We start from the raw sequence: 16,312 nt of genomic DNA, 5'->3' as shown, positions 1-16,312 counted from the left end.
AGTCAATTAACAATATGAGAATATTGTTCCGTGCAATTCTGAGTTTCTGTACCGTGAATGGATATTTCAAATTTGTAAAATCTTACTTTTCCTGTATAGCATTAGATATGCATGTACGAAAATGTCAGTCGTGTAGATTCATGTCGAGTAGAATGATTTGTAGGATGATCCGTAACTGTTTTGTGTGTGCTGCTGCAAGTATCGCAATGTTAACAGCATTTTCGTGTATCAAACCCATGTTTTCGTACTTAACGTGATTTGACTGCCTTGTTTGGGAATACTAATATAAACGGTAACTGTATGAGACAAGGTTATGTGTGGAAATCGTATTTCAAGGGTGAAAGTCCTGAGCTTTTGGCGAGACAAGCTGCCGAAATGGCGGCGTTGGAAGCCGAGCTGGACGCGGAGGAAGCTCAAATGGCGGAACAGATCTCGAAATCTCTGGAGAACGAGCACAAGGAATCGCTGAAAGAAATCCACAAGGAAATACTCGGACAGGTTTGATCTTTGCGATATTGTTTTGTATTGCCGATAACACCCTATTCTGATAAAAATCTGGCGGTGACCTGATACGGCTGTGAGATATGTGGACGTGATCTCGTCTGAAGGTCTTCCGTTAATTTATTCAGCTATCGAAGAAACACGGGTTGGACGCAATGAACCAGCAAGAGCTTCTCGATAAATACGTGAAGGAAGCTGAAAACTTTGAACACGTCACAAACTTGAAGAGAAATCAACAGAAGCAAATGCTGCAGGTAAAAAATATTTCTTCGGCGGTTAAGCACACTATCGTTGAATTTGTACATTTGTACCTGTCTGTCTACAGGTAGATTAATTCAAAATATACCTTTACCGAATATGCAATCCCGTCATTTCAGGCCAAACTCGCGGCGCGGCGGGCCAGAAGAACAGCAGAGGCATTGAGAAAAGTGCAGGAGCGAAGCGACAAGGCCTTGGAGGAAGAAGAGAAGGAGAGATTGAAGAAGCTTCGCGAGCAGCAGGAAGAAGAAAAGAGAAAACGCGACGAAGACGACGGCTTGGTCATTCCCGAGATCAAGGCTGAGGAGAATTATGAGGAACAGGTGCCAAGTTGATATGAAACCGACTAGGCCCGGCTACATTATATCAGAATATTATGAGTAAAAATAGGATTTCTCATCATTAGGATGCAGCTGGTGGATGTATGCATTATATATTAAAGTATCTTCACTTAGATATATTCACATGGCCTACAGACAATATATTCACGCTGTGGAATCACCGAGTAATTTATGTCCATTTTACACATTGTCTTTCGGCCATATTTTGGCCACGATTAGCATTGAAATAAGGTGACAAACATAACCATGGCCACGATAAGGCGGAAAAAAATCTATTACATAAAGTCGTAACCTACTTTGATTCCATAGCAACGGATTTTTCGTCCTGACCATTGATATTACTATGTTGAATGTGGCTTACATCATTTTAATACGGATACCAATCCCCAGGCCTTGGTAAAGGAGCAAGAAAAGCAACTGGTTGAGATGGCGTCCGAACAAGCTGCAGAAGGTGAAAGGCTCGCGGACGATTTGGAGAAGCAATCGAAACGCGAGGAGCAGGATCTGGAGAGGAAGTTGCAGGAGGAAATGGACAAACTGCTTACCGAAAAGAAGAACAAGCAGGAAGCGGAGCTCAGAGCGCGCACCGATATCTCGGAAGAGAAATTACAGCAGGTAATGAAACGCCCCAGTGTCTTGGGCAAGCGGTTTCATATTTTTTATCCTAGCTATGTAGTCTAAAAACAATGCTGCATGTGTGAAAAGCTAATTGGCAGCAGCCATTTCCATCAAAAATCTACTGTTTTGGAACTGCAGCTAAAAGATTTTCAAGATTGGTACCAGTCCACTTTATCGATCTTTGTGGTATCGAATACACCTGTCATTGCTTCTTAACCCTTTGGAAACATTTCTGGTCCACATTACTTTACTCTTGCATTCTCGCAACACAACTAAGGCATAGAGCATTGTGTTCTCTTGTAATTTGTATTGAACATACGGTAATCAATCGACGAGGATGTATGTGACAAGAAGCTGTTGCATTTTGCTGGACAGTGACTGCAATGGAACCGATTCATTAAACACATTGTGTCACATTATAAAGGCAAAAGTTTGCTTTACAGCAGGGGTTACTGTTTTAACCTGAGGGCAATGGCCCTTTTGAGAATGTTATGAAAAATATTGTTATTATAATTCATCATCTGTTAATATATTCCACTGTAACTGTACAGGCCAGTTTTTTCAATTGAAATTTATTTTCTTACTCTTTTTGAAGGATTGTCAAGATTAGGAAGCCACAATGTAAAAAATGGCTGGGAACCTCCGATTTACCATCTATATCTATGGCTAACACTCTCAAAGCCAGTCACCAGTCTTGTTTAGCAATTTCATTTCAACTTAGCAAGCAGATACAAGCAATGGATTTGAGCTGCTTCTCTCCTATCATCCCTTCTCGCTTGAGCGACCACACAGCGACACAAACAACTTGAAGTCAATTTGAAATAAAAAACTGTATTACCAAATGCAGCTGCTCGCCGCTCACGAGCAAGAGGTCGAGGAACTTCAAAGAAAAACTGACGCGGAACAGAACCGGCAGCGTGCGGCCCTGAGAGAGAAAATCGACGCTAGACGCAAAAAGAAGCTCAACGCCTTGCGGTCGCGGCAGGACATCGAGAAAGATCAGGAGGTGATCGCGCAGAAAAAAGAACTGGCCGAAGTCAAAGAGAAAACGGTGGGTGCCAGATAAACTTTGTTATGAGATGGGTGCATTCCAATCGAAGTCAAGAAACAATTGTGATGATTAGAGTCGAGGCTTTTGAGTGACGAAAATATATGCCTTCACACTAAGAGTTTTTGCACCTAAAATTTATATTCCCACTGTAGGAGACTCGGAACCTCATATTCTTGTACCATATGCCCCTCAAAGGATAAATTTTCGAACTGTCCAGCAGTGTTGGGATCAAGCCTTCGATTCACAAGTCTTATCGAGTCATTTCACATTTTGACTCAAGTCAAGTAAAATCGCTAGATTTTTTAAGGTGACTCGGGTCAACTAAAATCAAGTCAAGTGACGATTTCAGTCATGAAGTCATGTCGAATTTTCGATCGACATACGATGCATGATCTAAGTCATTGCGTTTTGCAAGATCATTGAAGTACAGATTGACTCGCTATTTATTCTGTATCGAGAAGTAAATATCATTTTTGCAAAGTGACTCAAGTCAAGTCGAGACATATGATGAAGTTAACTCCAGTCATCCCAATACTGCTTACTAGGTCGTTATCCCTGTTGTAAAATCATAATATGTGGTCCTCAAATACCTGACTGGAAGCTGATTATTTGACTTGGAGTGTATTCAAAAGGGTATTCAACTTTTACTCAAATCCGAGCTATGAGTTCTTGTTGAAGTCACACACACAAGCCTTCTTCATCTATCAAGTTTATTTGTCACTTCTGTCATGCCAAACAAGAATGTCTCTGTCGAATCGATTTTTTGATAATGCACCCCTTTTTGAACACTCTACTATTTGCCTTGGCCTATTTAATTATGGATTTTCGTCTGATTTCGCGCGAGAACAAAAATTCCTGAAATCAAAATTTTGCTATGTGACACACCTTGAAATCGCTGAAACGCGATGAAAATATGCATGTTGGTCACTGTTTCAGCGATATTGATTTTAGCCATTTATGCACAACACAGGCGAAAGAGGCTGAAAGAAAAGCTATGATTGAAGGCATCCAAGCAAATGGAGCAAGCTCAAGCGAACGCGTCATTCAAAGAGTACTCGAAAAGCGACAGGCTGAGGTATGCGTTATTGCTCGTAATATTAGTTAGTCATGCAACTGTCCGGATGTCTTTCAAGCTTTTTACGGAAGTAATTTTTCTTTATCCAAGCCTGACCAACGATAATGACAGAAAATAGTATGTTTTGAAAACAATCCAGGCTCAATTGTCGGAAATGTCTTGTCAAGAAAAACAAATTTGAAATAATTTTTTATGAGAATATTCTTGCCATCTCGTATTGTATTCCGCATCCACTAGATACGGTCGTATTAATGTTTGCGTTGTACTGCTACTAAAATCTCTGAATATCAATCCATCTTCAGTATTGAATGCCCCTTCAAATCATTAACAAGGTCAACACACTGACATTCGCAAATATTCGTTATTCGTAGGAACTGAGAAACATGGAAGAAGAATTTGCCTTGCGTAAAAAGATGCTCCTTGCAAAGGCCCTTGAATCTCTCAAAGACGAATATGATGCGAGTCGTGAGGCTTTGGTGAGTTCACGACTAACAGCTCACTGCCGGGTTCGATGTGATTCTCAAACATTTCTCGTGTATTTGTGCTTTCTGTAGTTGAAAAGACACGATCAAGAGATGGCGGATTTGATGAACATGAATTTATCTCCGGAAGAATTTGAGAAGAGAAAAGCAGCATTGTTGAAAAAGCAAAAGAGAGAAATCGAGTATGATTATTTGTTCGTTGTACTTTGCTTAGTATCTGAAGTGGTATGTAATCAATTGAATAACACGACTGTTAAATTGGATAACACCTTGCATAGGATGATTTACAGCCTCTCTTGTAAATCGCTATTTCTTCTTGTAATTGAGTGAAAATTTATGACATGACATCTACCTGAGTACCAATGCTGACTATGAGGCGTGACGTGGATTGCAAAATGGCGATGAATTTGAAGACATTGCGATCACGTTTCTTATTTCGAGCAGGAACTTGGATAAGGGTCATGCAGAAAAATGCGCTAAAGCAGAAAAGGAAGCGCTGGCCGGATGGGAGCTTGATTACGCACAGGAGAAGTTGAAGCTGCGAGAGAAACATTATCAGGTCAGTGTTTGTGCGTTGCCGTTTGTAAGTTGGGATTAACAATCGCGCATTTCATTTTAGGAATTTGCCGAAGCGTTGAGAGATCTCGCTCCCAGCGCCACGCAGCAGCAAACAGCTGAACAGGCTGCAGAGGCAGCACGCAGACTGGAAGCGACCAAGGACAGATTAGACAAAGTATGAAATTCCATCGTATTTAGGCTTACAATGGTTTGGTTGAAATTAAAGAAGTCGAAGAAGGGTTGGTATTTTAAAAATGGTTCAGCGACCTATTATCATCAAATCGTTTTGGAGAATTTTTCAAATGTGAAACAAGTTTACTATATTTTATCAGCCAAAGACTTAACCGAGTGTGCTTGGAATTTAACTACGTGCTCTGTTGAAGTCGAGAATTCCATGGTGTCCTGTCAAACTTTGATTGGTGCTTCTCAGATTAGCGATGTTACTGTATAGAGTCTGTTAGCAATCAATTTGCCTCTATTGCAATTATGAAAATAAATTCTGAAGTTGGGTAACAACGACGATCAACGTCATCAAATCCACAAATGCAGCCCGGATTTAAAAATCAGATGCTATCCAAAAATTGCTATTTTACCCATCTAACTAGGATTCATCGTCATAACACAAATAAAAAATGTACTTTCCCACTTAAAGATGGTGTTTTGCAACAATGTTGCAACCATTCAACCACCAACCGTTAAATACTCATTCCAGGAGCAGCGTGCTGCTCAGCTTGAATTGGAAAGAGAACGCGCAGAATGGGAGAAAGAACTGGAGAAAAAGATGGCCGCTGAAATGTCGGCTTTCGAAAAGGAATTGGAAAAGGAAACGAAAAAAGATAAGCAGCATACGGAAAAGGCCATCGAGACTCTGAGCAGGAGGAAAGAAAAAATGCTCAAGGTAAAGTGGATTCCCCTTGCCACTCTTGCTTGAATCTAATCTTATGTGTGGTGACAACAGGATAAAGAGAAGAAAAAGGAAGAAGAAATTGAGAAGGCAAAGTCACTTGGCGCTAGCGACGAAGAAATAGCAAGGATTATGCAACAGGTTCGGAACATAATCTGCACATTTGACTCGGCTGTCAATGGCCAATGGTTTCAGGCCTCTGGAATTATACAATGTACATTTTCCAATTACAATTTCAACTTGAAATCTTAAAATAGATCTCTCTCTTATAGTAGAGAAAAGCTACGCATATTGAATATCGATGAAGGATTTGTTAGGACAATCAATATATCAACACAGTAGTCTTATCAATCCTACTGATCTCTACCTACTGACTCCCATTAGTTGCTTAGTGTTGTGTCCATTTTTGTATGTTTCATGCCGTAGTTCGTTAGTGCAGTTACAACGCAAATTTCATGGTCCTGATTCTGATTGTTATGACATACCTTGCTATATTAGTTTCCATTTTTAATCTCTTTTAATCCCTTAAATGTGCCAATAACTCATGATAAGAGGCACCTGAAAAGTCTCCAAATTATAATAAACCTATTCTGGTAATGCATGTTGTGATGAAAGAAATCTTCCTGTTCTGCGCCACAAACCAGCAACTTGGTATTTCTATTATGAATTTTTGTTTCAAGTGAATTCTTTGTGAGTATGAATGTGGTTTTACGATTGATTCCCTTTCTATTATCAGCACGACAAAGAAGTCGAACAGCTCTCCAATAAGATGGAGGCTGAAAAGATGAGAATGCAAGGGAAATTGGAAGAAAGACTGAGAAAAAGGCGAAACGAAAAAATGCAGGTAACAGCCCTATTCCCGTAGCCAGCCTCAGCCTGTTGCGTTTTGCGCTAATATTTTGACTGTGTCGCGTATTTTGTGTGCGCTTTAATACAGAAAAAGCGAGAAGAAATCGGGGAGCAGGAGAGGAACGAACGGAAAAAAGTGGAGGAGAAACAGCAGAAGAAAATCAAAGAAATTCAAGGCAAACAGGTACTTTGCGGCAATGTAATCCATAACGAGTGTTTTACCTTTCTTGAATCGACTGTCCGACACTGGAGAACGCAACACGTGATCATGTTACTTTATAACCATAAAACCAACCTTAAGTTTAACACACAGAATTAAGTGCCGTATGCCCAGATGTCCATTGACTTATTTGTGCAACTGAAATTTATGGGGCTTATTTGATTCGACATAAGAATCGATCACATTGTGTGTCTTTTAAGGCCCGCGCACTGGAGGAAGCGTCCCGCGCTCTCGAAAAATCGTCGTCATCCAGCTCGTCATCAAGCTCTTCCTCCAGCTCTTCAAGCTCCCGGAAATCGAGTGTTCGTGCGGTTGATATTCAACGCGACATCTTATCCAAGCAAGGTAACTCCCGTGTTTTTGATTGATTTAATCTGGCCCGATCGCCACATATCACCAGTTGTGGTCAGTAATGAAGAAGTTTTACTATTTTGGATTACCCAAATATCTTTTGCCCACTTGAACTATTTACTCAAGTGTCAAGACTTTATACTCACTTTTACTAGTTAAATTGTCAACGCAACCTCGCAGGACAGCCACTGTTTCACGGTAATATGATTTCAAATAACCGCACCCATTGGCAGTGTCATCAGTGATTTTTCCATTAGTCATGTAGATGCGCCCTGCGATTTTGAAGCAGCCACCTCCGATTAACTGTGACCACCCAGCCAATTCTATGTTTCTAAACCACCTACTTGAGTACTTTCCATACCTTCATGTTCTACTTCGCTTTAAGCAGTTTTGATGTGTCTTGGAAGTTGCTACTTCTGCTTGTAATATATAGAAATTTACAGCATTTCTTCTGCCTCCTACATGAATGCCAACGCTGACTACTGTGATCACCCATCCGTATTCTTTCGTTTTTAGATGCAGAAGCACCGATGCAACAATTTAACCCGGCACTCTTGTCTGATCCAAACCTTCTGCTTCGGGCTAACATGATGTCCGCACCATTGAGGTGAGTGTCGCTTGGAATGTGAATTCGTGTGCTTTACAATTGCTAGAGACCTTCAATGATTTTAACTTCTTTGTTAAATATTTCTTTTCTTTTGGTTTTATATGCAAAAAGCTCGGTGTCTTATACTGCTATTAATGTAGATGATTCATTATGTTAACGATGCTTTTGCGTACAGCGAGGAGGATTTGAACAACCTGTTGATGGCATCACCGCTGTACCAGACTCTGCAGGAAATTCGAGACAATCTGTCCGCCGAAAAGCTTAAAAAAGAAGCGAAGTTTACGGGTGACAATTTCATCGGTGCAGGTCTGCCACACTGTAATGCTGCTTAACCCTGCAATTAATTGTTGTGCATAATTCGCATTGTGGGGTGTGTGCGCTCATAATGGGAAATATTGCGTTGAACTGCCGATTTTCAGTCCATCCTACGTAACCACCCATCTGTATAACTGATAGTAGAGTTTGGTTGTATTTGACTCCATTGAGAATATGTCCTAATGAATTTCTGTTGAATCATCATCATTGGTGACTCGAAACAGGTTTAGGCTTTGAGATGTCCTAGAAATGATAAAATCTCAGTTAAGCTCGGTCTAACCCTGTATATCGATTCAGATGTAAACAGCCGAGACACGGAACTGGTGCCGGCTCCGTTGTCTTCTCTCAACGCTCGGGACCTGGTCGTTTATAAATTCGCGACCTTCGTAATGAAACTGCTTCACACACACTGCAACCATCCAGAAGTTTCCTTGCTGGTGGCTGAAAAGGTTCCGGCCAGGCCAGACTTGAAAAACAACGCATTCCGGGGCTCCTTCTGGTGAGATAACTGTATTTTGCATTCTATTTATATTATTCGGCCTCACAAAACTTTATAAAACAGTGTTCTATATCGAGTTTAATGCGGCGTTGAATCGGGCCTCGCACAAACAGCAAAAACCTGAATCAAAACTTGTCACACACGCAAATTTTTCTCCAAAATACACAATAAGTACAAAATTATAGTCTTATTTTACGGACGCCGAGTGACCTATTTTCATAGCATGCTTATTTATGTGTAAATTTACAACTCACCACAGTTCTTTACTTCCTATTTGCCTCAACTTCCTATCAGCTGTTAGTTCGGTAACCATTTTGCTTTGATTCCAGCTCATTGTTCTATAAAAGAGACAGTTAACAACTTAGTGTAGCATAAGTCACGCTTCATCGATGCAGTGACTGGAAGATATACGGGCTCGTATTGCCGCTGTTGAATAAAACTGTGATGAAACATCTTATCTATTCTCTCATCCACAGGAAATGATTCTTAGAAATTCGATGTTTTGTTCAGGCTCACGCAATCAGCACTTTTCTAATGATCTTGCTTTTCAGTTTCGACGAAGGCAACGCGATACTGTACGTGAAATTGGCTCGACTTCGCGAAGATTCCGTCGGAAGATTCGTGATGCTGTTGGTCCACACCCTGGCTCATATCAAAGCGCGAGACTTGGATAACGACGCAGACGCCACTTTCGCTGCTGAGTTTTACGAGGGGCTTGCCACCTTGTGCGATGACTTGTTCTTTTCAAGATACAAAGGCGGCAAAGCGGACGAAGTCAATCATGGTGGGTGCAGTTATCCTGAAACTGCGGTAGCAATCGATTATCTTGCCGAGCTCGCAGATAGCTTTCACTGAATCGTTAGTCACTTTCTCTTAAATAATACAATCCACGTCAACAACACAAATGTCATTGGCTGTTGATCTTCTTTAGATTGTCATAATTGTGATGATTCCTTCTCGTTGAAAATGTCGACTGCCTGGTTTTACTGAGCCTGCATTATTTTCAACAAATAAATCAACCGCAAACAAAGGGATTAGAGCTGCTGTGGTCGCAGACTAGTAATCTATAGAAATATATTTCCGCTCTATACACTACTCAGTGCTCACCTTAACGAACCTCTTGTATGATTAAAATCTAACATATATATGGTGTATATATTTATATTACTCAACAACGTTCGAACAGGCTTAAATTGTATGTATTATGAGTGTGTTAGTTAGTTATGTCTCGCATCATATGAATTTTTTTCTCATTTCTGAGCTCTTGTATTCTATCCTTTATTGTGGCTGATAATTATAGACTATAGACTTTTTGACAGTTAACAATGTAGCATCGCAGTTGTATGTGCTCGTGAGCGGCACAAAAGCATATTGCAAACATAATTACCTCTATATTCATTAGTTGATACACAATAAATAGCAACTACAATCATCTTGTAAAATAGTGCGTGACTCCGCTTGACTCGAATCACCTTCTAAGATGGAGTGACTTGACTCGAGTAAAAACATGGAATGACTCGATATGATTCGTCATTCGAAGGTGACTTTGGATATTTACACTCATACCCATTCCATTGCACATTGTGACATAGCTGTGGATTGATCACTATTTTATCTCCACTAACATTCGTAGTGACCTGTTCCCAACACTGGTGCCGACCACGTGATAAATATGGATTGAACGCCGGCACTCTGTAATTACCTACGACTATACTGCCTAAGTTACACAAAAACGCAATGTAAGTCAAGTCATATGTTCAATTTCCAGCCGGTTCGAAGACTGACAGGCAAGCAAGCGACATTACACAAGACCTGCTCGACGTCAGAATGCCTCATCAACCGAAGCGTAAAGGGCACATGCACCCAGATGCAGATGCCGCCCAGACATTCACCCAAAGAGCGATAGAAGGCAGACTCGCAAAATACGCCAAGACTGGAGTAAGCGGGCGAGTTCGAGAGGGACTCGGCGATATCGAGGAAAAGATGGCAATGGTAACGCAAATTTAACTGTTAGTCCTTCATTTGAGCTTGTGACGCAATGAAATGCGACAATTGAGCACGCAACACTTGAGCGTGTGATTTTATAGCCCGTACGCCAGCTCTAATCCCAACCCTAACCTTATCCTAACTTTAACCCACATGCTCAAGCGTTGCACAGAGGTGGTGAATAACGGAATATTTCAACCTTTTTGCAGTACTCAAGTGCTAAATACTTGTACTTGAGTAGAAATTTACGACGTCACTTCCACTTAGCATACTAACTAGGACTATACTCTGATCGCCTTTGGTGTCACATGCATTGTGCCGCATGCTTGTATGTCCACGGGTCATTTTTGCTGCTCAACCTTATGCAATTGAATAATATATACATATTGAAATATACCCAAATATTAGAGCAAAATGAAAAATGATAAATTTGATTTCAAAAAGTGGTATTGATATGTGGGGCAAAATTTCTATCGTAATATTAGGTTTGTGCACCCTGTACGGTTTGTGCACCCTGTACGGGCTGTGCAATTTCACCGAACGAGCCGAAAATAGCTAATTTCGTCATATTTTGATGCCGCTCACACTAGAAAGCTAGTTTTGGGCTTACAAAATGCAGAAGTAACATGTCTCTATCTCACTTCTATAGAACTTTGTCTGAAAAATGTACAGAATAAAGTTACAAGCAAAGTACTCATTCTGATAGAGTAAACTAAAGCACTGAAACAGTGGGTGCGGTGTCAAAAGCGTGCAAGCATAGTGTTGGAGATTGGCATTTGGACGCAACAATGCTGTTGGGCTCTTTTTCTCTTGAGCTACTCTCTCGTATTGCCAGACAGCATTGTTGCGTCCAAATGCCAATCTCCATAACAACGAAAAAATCGAGGCTGATTGTGGGAGTTCCAGGGCCACGAGCGGAATAAAATTTATATTTTCGTAATCAGTGCAGAGTTAGCTTTCAATTGATATCCGGTTTACCAAATTTAATGCTCGGCAAGCCGGTCAAAAATGACCGTCAAATTGCCTGTAGCCAAATGGAAATTGTGACGTGATACAATTTCACTGAACCGTGAGATTTGCTTATGTCGACACCATATAGGACACTATGGTGTAAGGATTAATCTTACGGGTGTGAAACATACCCAATCAGTTGCAATTGCTTGCGCAAACTTAGTCAAACAAATCAAGTCCTCTTCAAGTACAAATAGGGCTCGGGCTTCGAATAGTGACTTCTAAAACTGTATTTTAGAATGACGGTCGTCAAAACTGAGGCCAAGCTATATCGAGAAATTTAAAACAGAGACCGTCAATAGACTTGGACCAATCGTCTTCTTACCAACATACTGTTATAGCGTTTCTTCATATTGAAATGAACCCGAATATTTTCGGCTGACACTCGTCAGGGGTAATCGTCAGCAACTAGTAGAGAATTGGAAAGAACATTGTATATCAACAATCGTATCACAAAAATATGACGTCACCAGCATGAAATTTCGAATGAGAGAGCGTTCAATGTACTATTTTTAGGTGATACACGAACTCCTTTTGTTGACAGAGTTTTGGTTGGTGTATTTTGATAAAAGTTGATTCCAAGGCACACAAATGGAATTGTGAACGGCCTCGACCTACGATTCGAAATCGGTCGTCTCGATAATTATTCGCACAAATCGGATTATCCAACAGATGTTTGCCGATGGCAGAATTAATTGCCTTTGATCGATCAGCATCAATCTTAAGTGGATGAGTTAAGGGTGAGCTTTTCACATCGCGTGACGCACGTGTTCTGATAAATCTGGGGACATGTTGGTTTATGCGGTCCTGCAGACGTCTTGACGTTCTTCCCACGTAGCCACAATCACAGTGGCACCTATATTCGTACACTACATTACTTTGTTGAAGTGCAGGAAGCACGTCTTTGCGTGTTGAAGGGAGCAGTTGTGTTGTTGTAAAAATCACATTGGTTTTGACTGTATCGTAACATTTACCGACAGCAGAAATCAATTGTTTTTCAAAGCGGGTGGAAATGGGGCCAATCCAAGGTAGATGGATATAAACATCTTTTATTGTTCGTGCGGTGGGCTCTGTTCGTTTTTCTGCGTTGAATTGCGTTAATTTCCTCTCCATGCCGCGGCTGATGACGTGTTCAGGGTAACCGTTATCAAGTAAGATTTTTCGGATGTAGTCAAGTTCTAAACTCAGTTTGTTACCCGAACATATCATCAACGCTCTATGCACGAGTGTGCCTATGAGGTTAATTTTTCTGCGCCGAGGACTAAATGAATTCCAGCGAAGGTATTGGCCTGTGAATGTCGGTTTTCTGAAAACAGACGTTTCAAATTTGTTGGTATTGCGCTTTTCAACTAATACGTCCAGAAATGATAATGAGTTATTGCGTTCTTTTTCTATTGTGAATTGCAAGGCCGGGTGAAGCGAGTTTAAGCGGATGAGAAATTGGTCACACTCCGATTCATTCCTGAAAATGACAAATGTATCATCTACGTATCGGCGGTACAATAGTGGTTTGGCGGACTCACGCTGGGACAGAAGCTCGCCCTCGTACTACCAACAAATTTGAAACGTCTGTTTTCAGAAAACCGACATTCACAGGCCAATACCTTCGCTGGAATTCATTTAGTCCTCGGCGCAGAAAAATTAACCTCATAGGCACACTCGTGCATAGAGCGTTGATGATATGTTCGGGTAACAAACTGAGTTTAGAACTTGACTACATCCGAAAAATCTTACTTGATAACGGTTACCCTGAACACGTCATCAGCCGCGGCATGGAGAGGAAATTAACGCAATTCAACGCAGAAAAACGAACAGAGCCCACCGCACGAACAATAAAAGATGTTTATATCCATCTACCTTGGATTGGCCCCATTTCCACCCGCTTTGAAAAACAATTGATTTCTGCTGTCGGTAAATGTTACGATACAGTCAAAACCAATGTGATTTTTACAACAACACAACTGCTCCCTTCAACACGCAAAGACGTGCTTCCTGCACTTCAACAAAGTAATGTAGTGTACGAATATAGGTGCCACTGTGATTGTGGCTACGTGGGAAGAACGTCAAGACGTCTGCAGGACCGCATAAACCAACATGTCCCCAGATTTATCAGAACACGTGCGTCACGCGATGTGAAAAGCTCACCCTTAACTCATCCACTTAAGATTGATGCTGATCGATCAAAGGCAATTAATTCTGCCATCGGCAAACATCTGTTGGATAATCCGATTTGTGCGAATAATTATCGAGACGACCGATTTCGAATCGTAGGTCGAGGCCGTTCACAATTCCATTTGTGTGCCTTGGAATCAACTTTTATCAAAATACACCAACCAAAACTCTGTCAACAAAAGGAGTTCGTGTATCACCTAAAAATAGTACATTGAACGCTCTCTCATTCGAAATTTCATGCTGGTGACGTCATATTTTTGTGATACGATTGTTGATATACAATGTTCTTTCCAATTCTCTACTAGTTGCTGACGATTACCCCTGACGAGTGTCAGCCGAAAATATTCGGGTTCATTTCAATATGAATATACTATTTAATTGTATATTGAAGTTCTGTACCTCCAAGAAGCTCTTCAAATATAGCGTTTCCATCACACAACTCCAATCTGATACGATTGTTGATATACGAAGTTCTTTCCAATTCTTGACTAGTTGTCGACAATTACCCCTAACGAGTGTTAGCCGAAAATAATTTGGTTTATTTCAAAGTTCTGTATCTTCAAGAGTCTCAAATCTTAAAAGTTATCGGTCGCTTTTCGATATTTAAAGGCAACTGACACCGGAACAGCAGACGATATCGATCGGCGGCTTTCGAAGCTACTTCCCGATTTGAAGGAGGCGCCCGCAGAAAGGTACGCCTGCCATGCGATGTTACCAGTAAACTTTAACGAGTCAATTTCATCGCAGCCCTGCCGCGAAAGACGACGAGGGAGACAAATTGGAAGCTGAATTCGCGAGTCTGCTAAGCGAGTCCAGCGACATACACGGGCTGATGCCGCGGTCCTCTGGACAAGAAAAGGATCGACTCCGGAATCGGTTGAACAACATCGAGATCAGATTGTCGGCGCTGCGGCAGAGGTGATTTTGGATTGTTCCCTGTTACAATAATCCTCTAAATTACAACTGGACTATGCAACAAGCCGCAAATGATAGATTTAGCTCAAAATATAGTCAAGATTCAACCCTACCTTATCTTAACGTTGTCTTCGAACTTTCGTTTTTATAGTTATCCTGTAGCGAGTGGTGTGCCAGTTACAAACTGATTATTCTTCTCATCGGTGTGCATTATGTATGGATTTATAATATTGGGATCAAAAGTGATGGTCAGGGTTGTAATGCAAGTCGCAATTTTGTTGGCGACTCGACTTGATCCGAGTCATTTACTAAAATATGTAAATTGACGGCCAAGACAGACATTAGTAAGCTACCACATTAATGATATTTCATCTATCAGTACTGTTGTCTGTGAAATAGGGCCAGAAACTGCGTAACGTTACGAAAACTACTATATTACGAATGCGAGGCATTCAGCACCACCCGAACAAGTTGTAAAAAAGTAGGTTGAACAGAATTGAACCTGAAATGAACAGTGAACGCAATGACTTGGACTCTGGCTCGAGTCTCAACACTTCGACCCGGACTCTAAAGTTTGAACCCTGACTTGTACTAGGACTTGACGTGGTGGTGAATTGAAAATGACTCGACTTGACTTTTGTAAAAACTATAAAAATAGAATTGACTTGCCCTATTTTTTAACTTGTATTCAGGTAAGGTTGCTTTGATTTATGATTTTCTGCCTAGTGTGAACACTATCCATGCTTTAATCAACTCTGGCTACAGGAACGTTGAAAGCTGAAATGTGACGTGTGTCATTGATTTTCAGGCTTGCTGAATCGAACTGATTTCGACCACGTCTCCGAAGCATTGTTGCGCACCTTCTTACCCTTTTGCTGTTTATCGCGTAGCATTCCGTGACTTTCAATTCGTATCTGAATCCACTGTACTATATAATAGGTAGCGTAGCACTGTTTGAACAATAATCTTCACCGTTTTGTCGGACACTGAAATTGCACTTAACATGTAGATGTATTTTGCTTTGTATTAATATATTACTTTTTAATCTTGTCGCATTCCGTCCGTGAAATTTATGTTTCATTGCTATGTTGTACACCAGCACCTACAATGGTTTCTGTCTGTAGGTAGATCGACAACCTAAGCTTGACTATGGTACAGCAGCATTTCTCTGTTTACATGATTGTGCATTGTAAGATAGTAAAAGAATATGTTGTTGGTTAGTTTAGTCTATTACTGGTGATGATTACGAAAGCTTTTCCGTGCTTGTTTAGGCCTAACGTTCGCACTTCCCATTGCAGTCAATTGATAATCATGTGCACTATGTATATATAATCACGCTATGAAGATTGTAATCTGAGTAGGCTACTATCAACCAGTGTAGGTTACAAAACTCACAGGCAGGTGTTGTAAATATTTCTGTTGCTACTCCAGGGATGGCAGTAAGAGAACGGGCATTATTGCCTTGGTAGTTAGCAGAGAGAAATGAAAGATGTAGATTTGTTAGTCGTGCAAATCAGTAACATACAGAACAAAAATGCAATTGGCTAAAATATGTTGTAGAGATGAGCAAGGTATAGACGAGATGACTCGACATAACAG

General features: G+C 40.8%; 1 protein-coding gene across 2 annotated transcripts in view; it reads left to right on the top strand.

Moving 5' to 3' along the window:
- LOC145450119 (uncharacterized) overlaps positions 1–16,065 on the top strand; it is a 113,786-nt gene extending 97,721 nt beyond the window's left edge. For both annotated transcript variants that reach the window (XM_080328603.1, XM_080328604.1), the window contains exons 134-156: positions 337–498; positions 630–755; positions 879–1,082; positions 1,491–1,715; positions 2,566–2,769; positions 3,740–3,844; positions 4,216–4,320; positions 4,399–4,508; positions 4,771–4,885; positions 4,946–5,059; positions 5,597–5,782; positions 5,843–5,929; positions 6,525–6,632; positions 6,726–6,821; positions 7,058–7,202; positions 7,725–7,815; positions 7,991–8,121; positions 8,428–8,629; positions 9,181–9,413; positions 10,398–10,621; positions 14,408–14,490; positions 14,546–14,716; positions 15,522–16,065. In XM_080328603.1, the coding sequence (XP_080184729.1) occupies positions 337–498; positions 630–755; positions 879–1,082; positions 1,491–1,715; positions 2,566–2,769; positions 3,740–3,844; positions 4,216–4,320; positions 4,399–4,508; positions 4,771–4,885; positions 4,946–5,059; positions 5,597–5,782; positions 5,843–5,929; positions 6,525–6,632; positions 6,726–6,821; positions 7,058–7,202; positions 7,725–7,815; positions 7,991–8,121; positions 8,428–8,629; positions 9,181–9,413; positions 10,398–10,621; positions 14,408–14,490; positions 14,546–14,716; positions 15,522–15,540 (3,246 nt within the window). In that variant the 3' untranslated portion in view covers positions 15,541–16,065. The remainder of the gene's footprint in view (positions 1–336; positions 499–629; positions 756–878; positions 1,083–1,490; positions 1,716–2,565; positions 2,770–3,739; positions 3,845–4,215; positions 4,321–4,398; positions 4,509–4,770; positions 4,886–4,945; positions 5,060–5,596; positions 5,783–5,842; positions 5,930–6,524; positions 6,633–6,725; positions 6,822–7,057; positions 7,203–7,724; positions 7,816–7,990; positions 8,122–8,427; positions 8,630–9,180; positions 9,414–10,397; positions 10,622–14,407; positions 14,491–14,545; positions 14,717–15,521) is intronic.
- Positions 16,066–16,312: the final 247 nt, after the last annotated feature.

Source organism: Botryllus schlosseri, chromosome 11, assembly GCF_051294905.1.
Source record: "Botryllus schlosseri isolate E-star chromosome 11, Bs_hap1, whole genome shotgun sequence".
NCBI lineage: Eukaryota > Metazoa > Chordata > Ascidiacea > Stolidobranchia > Styelidae > Botryllus > Botryllus schlosseri.
This window is presented reverse-complemented; position numbering and strand designations above follow the sequence as displayed.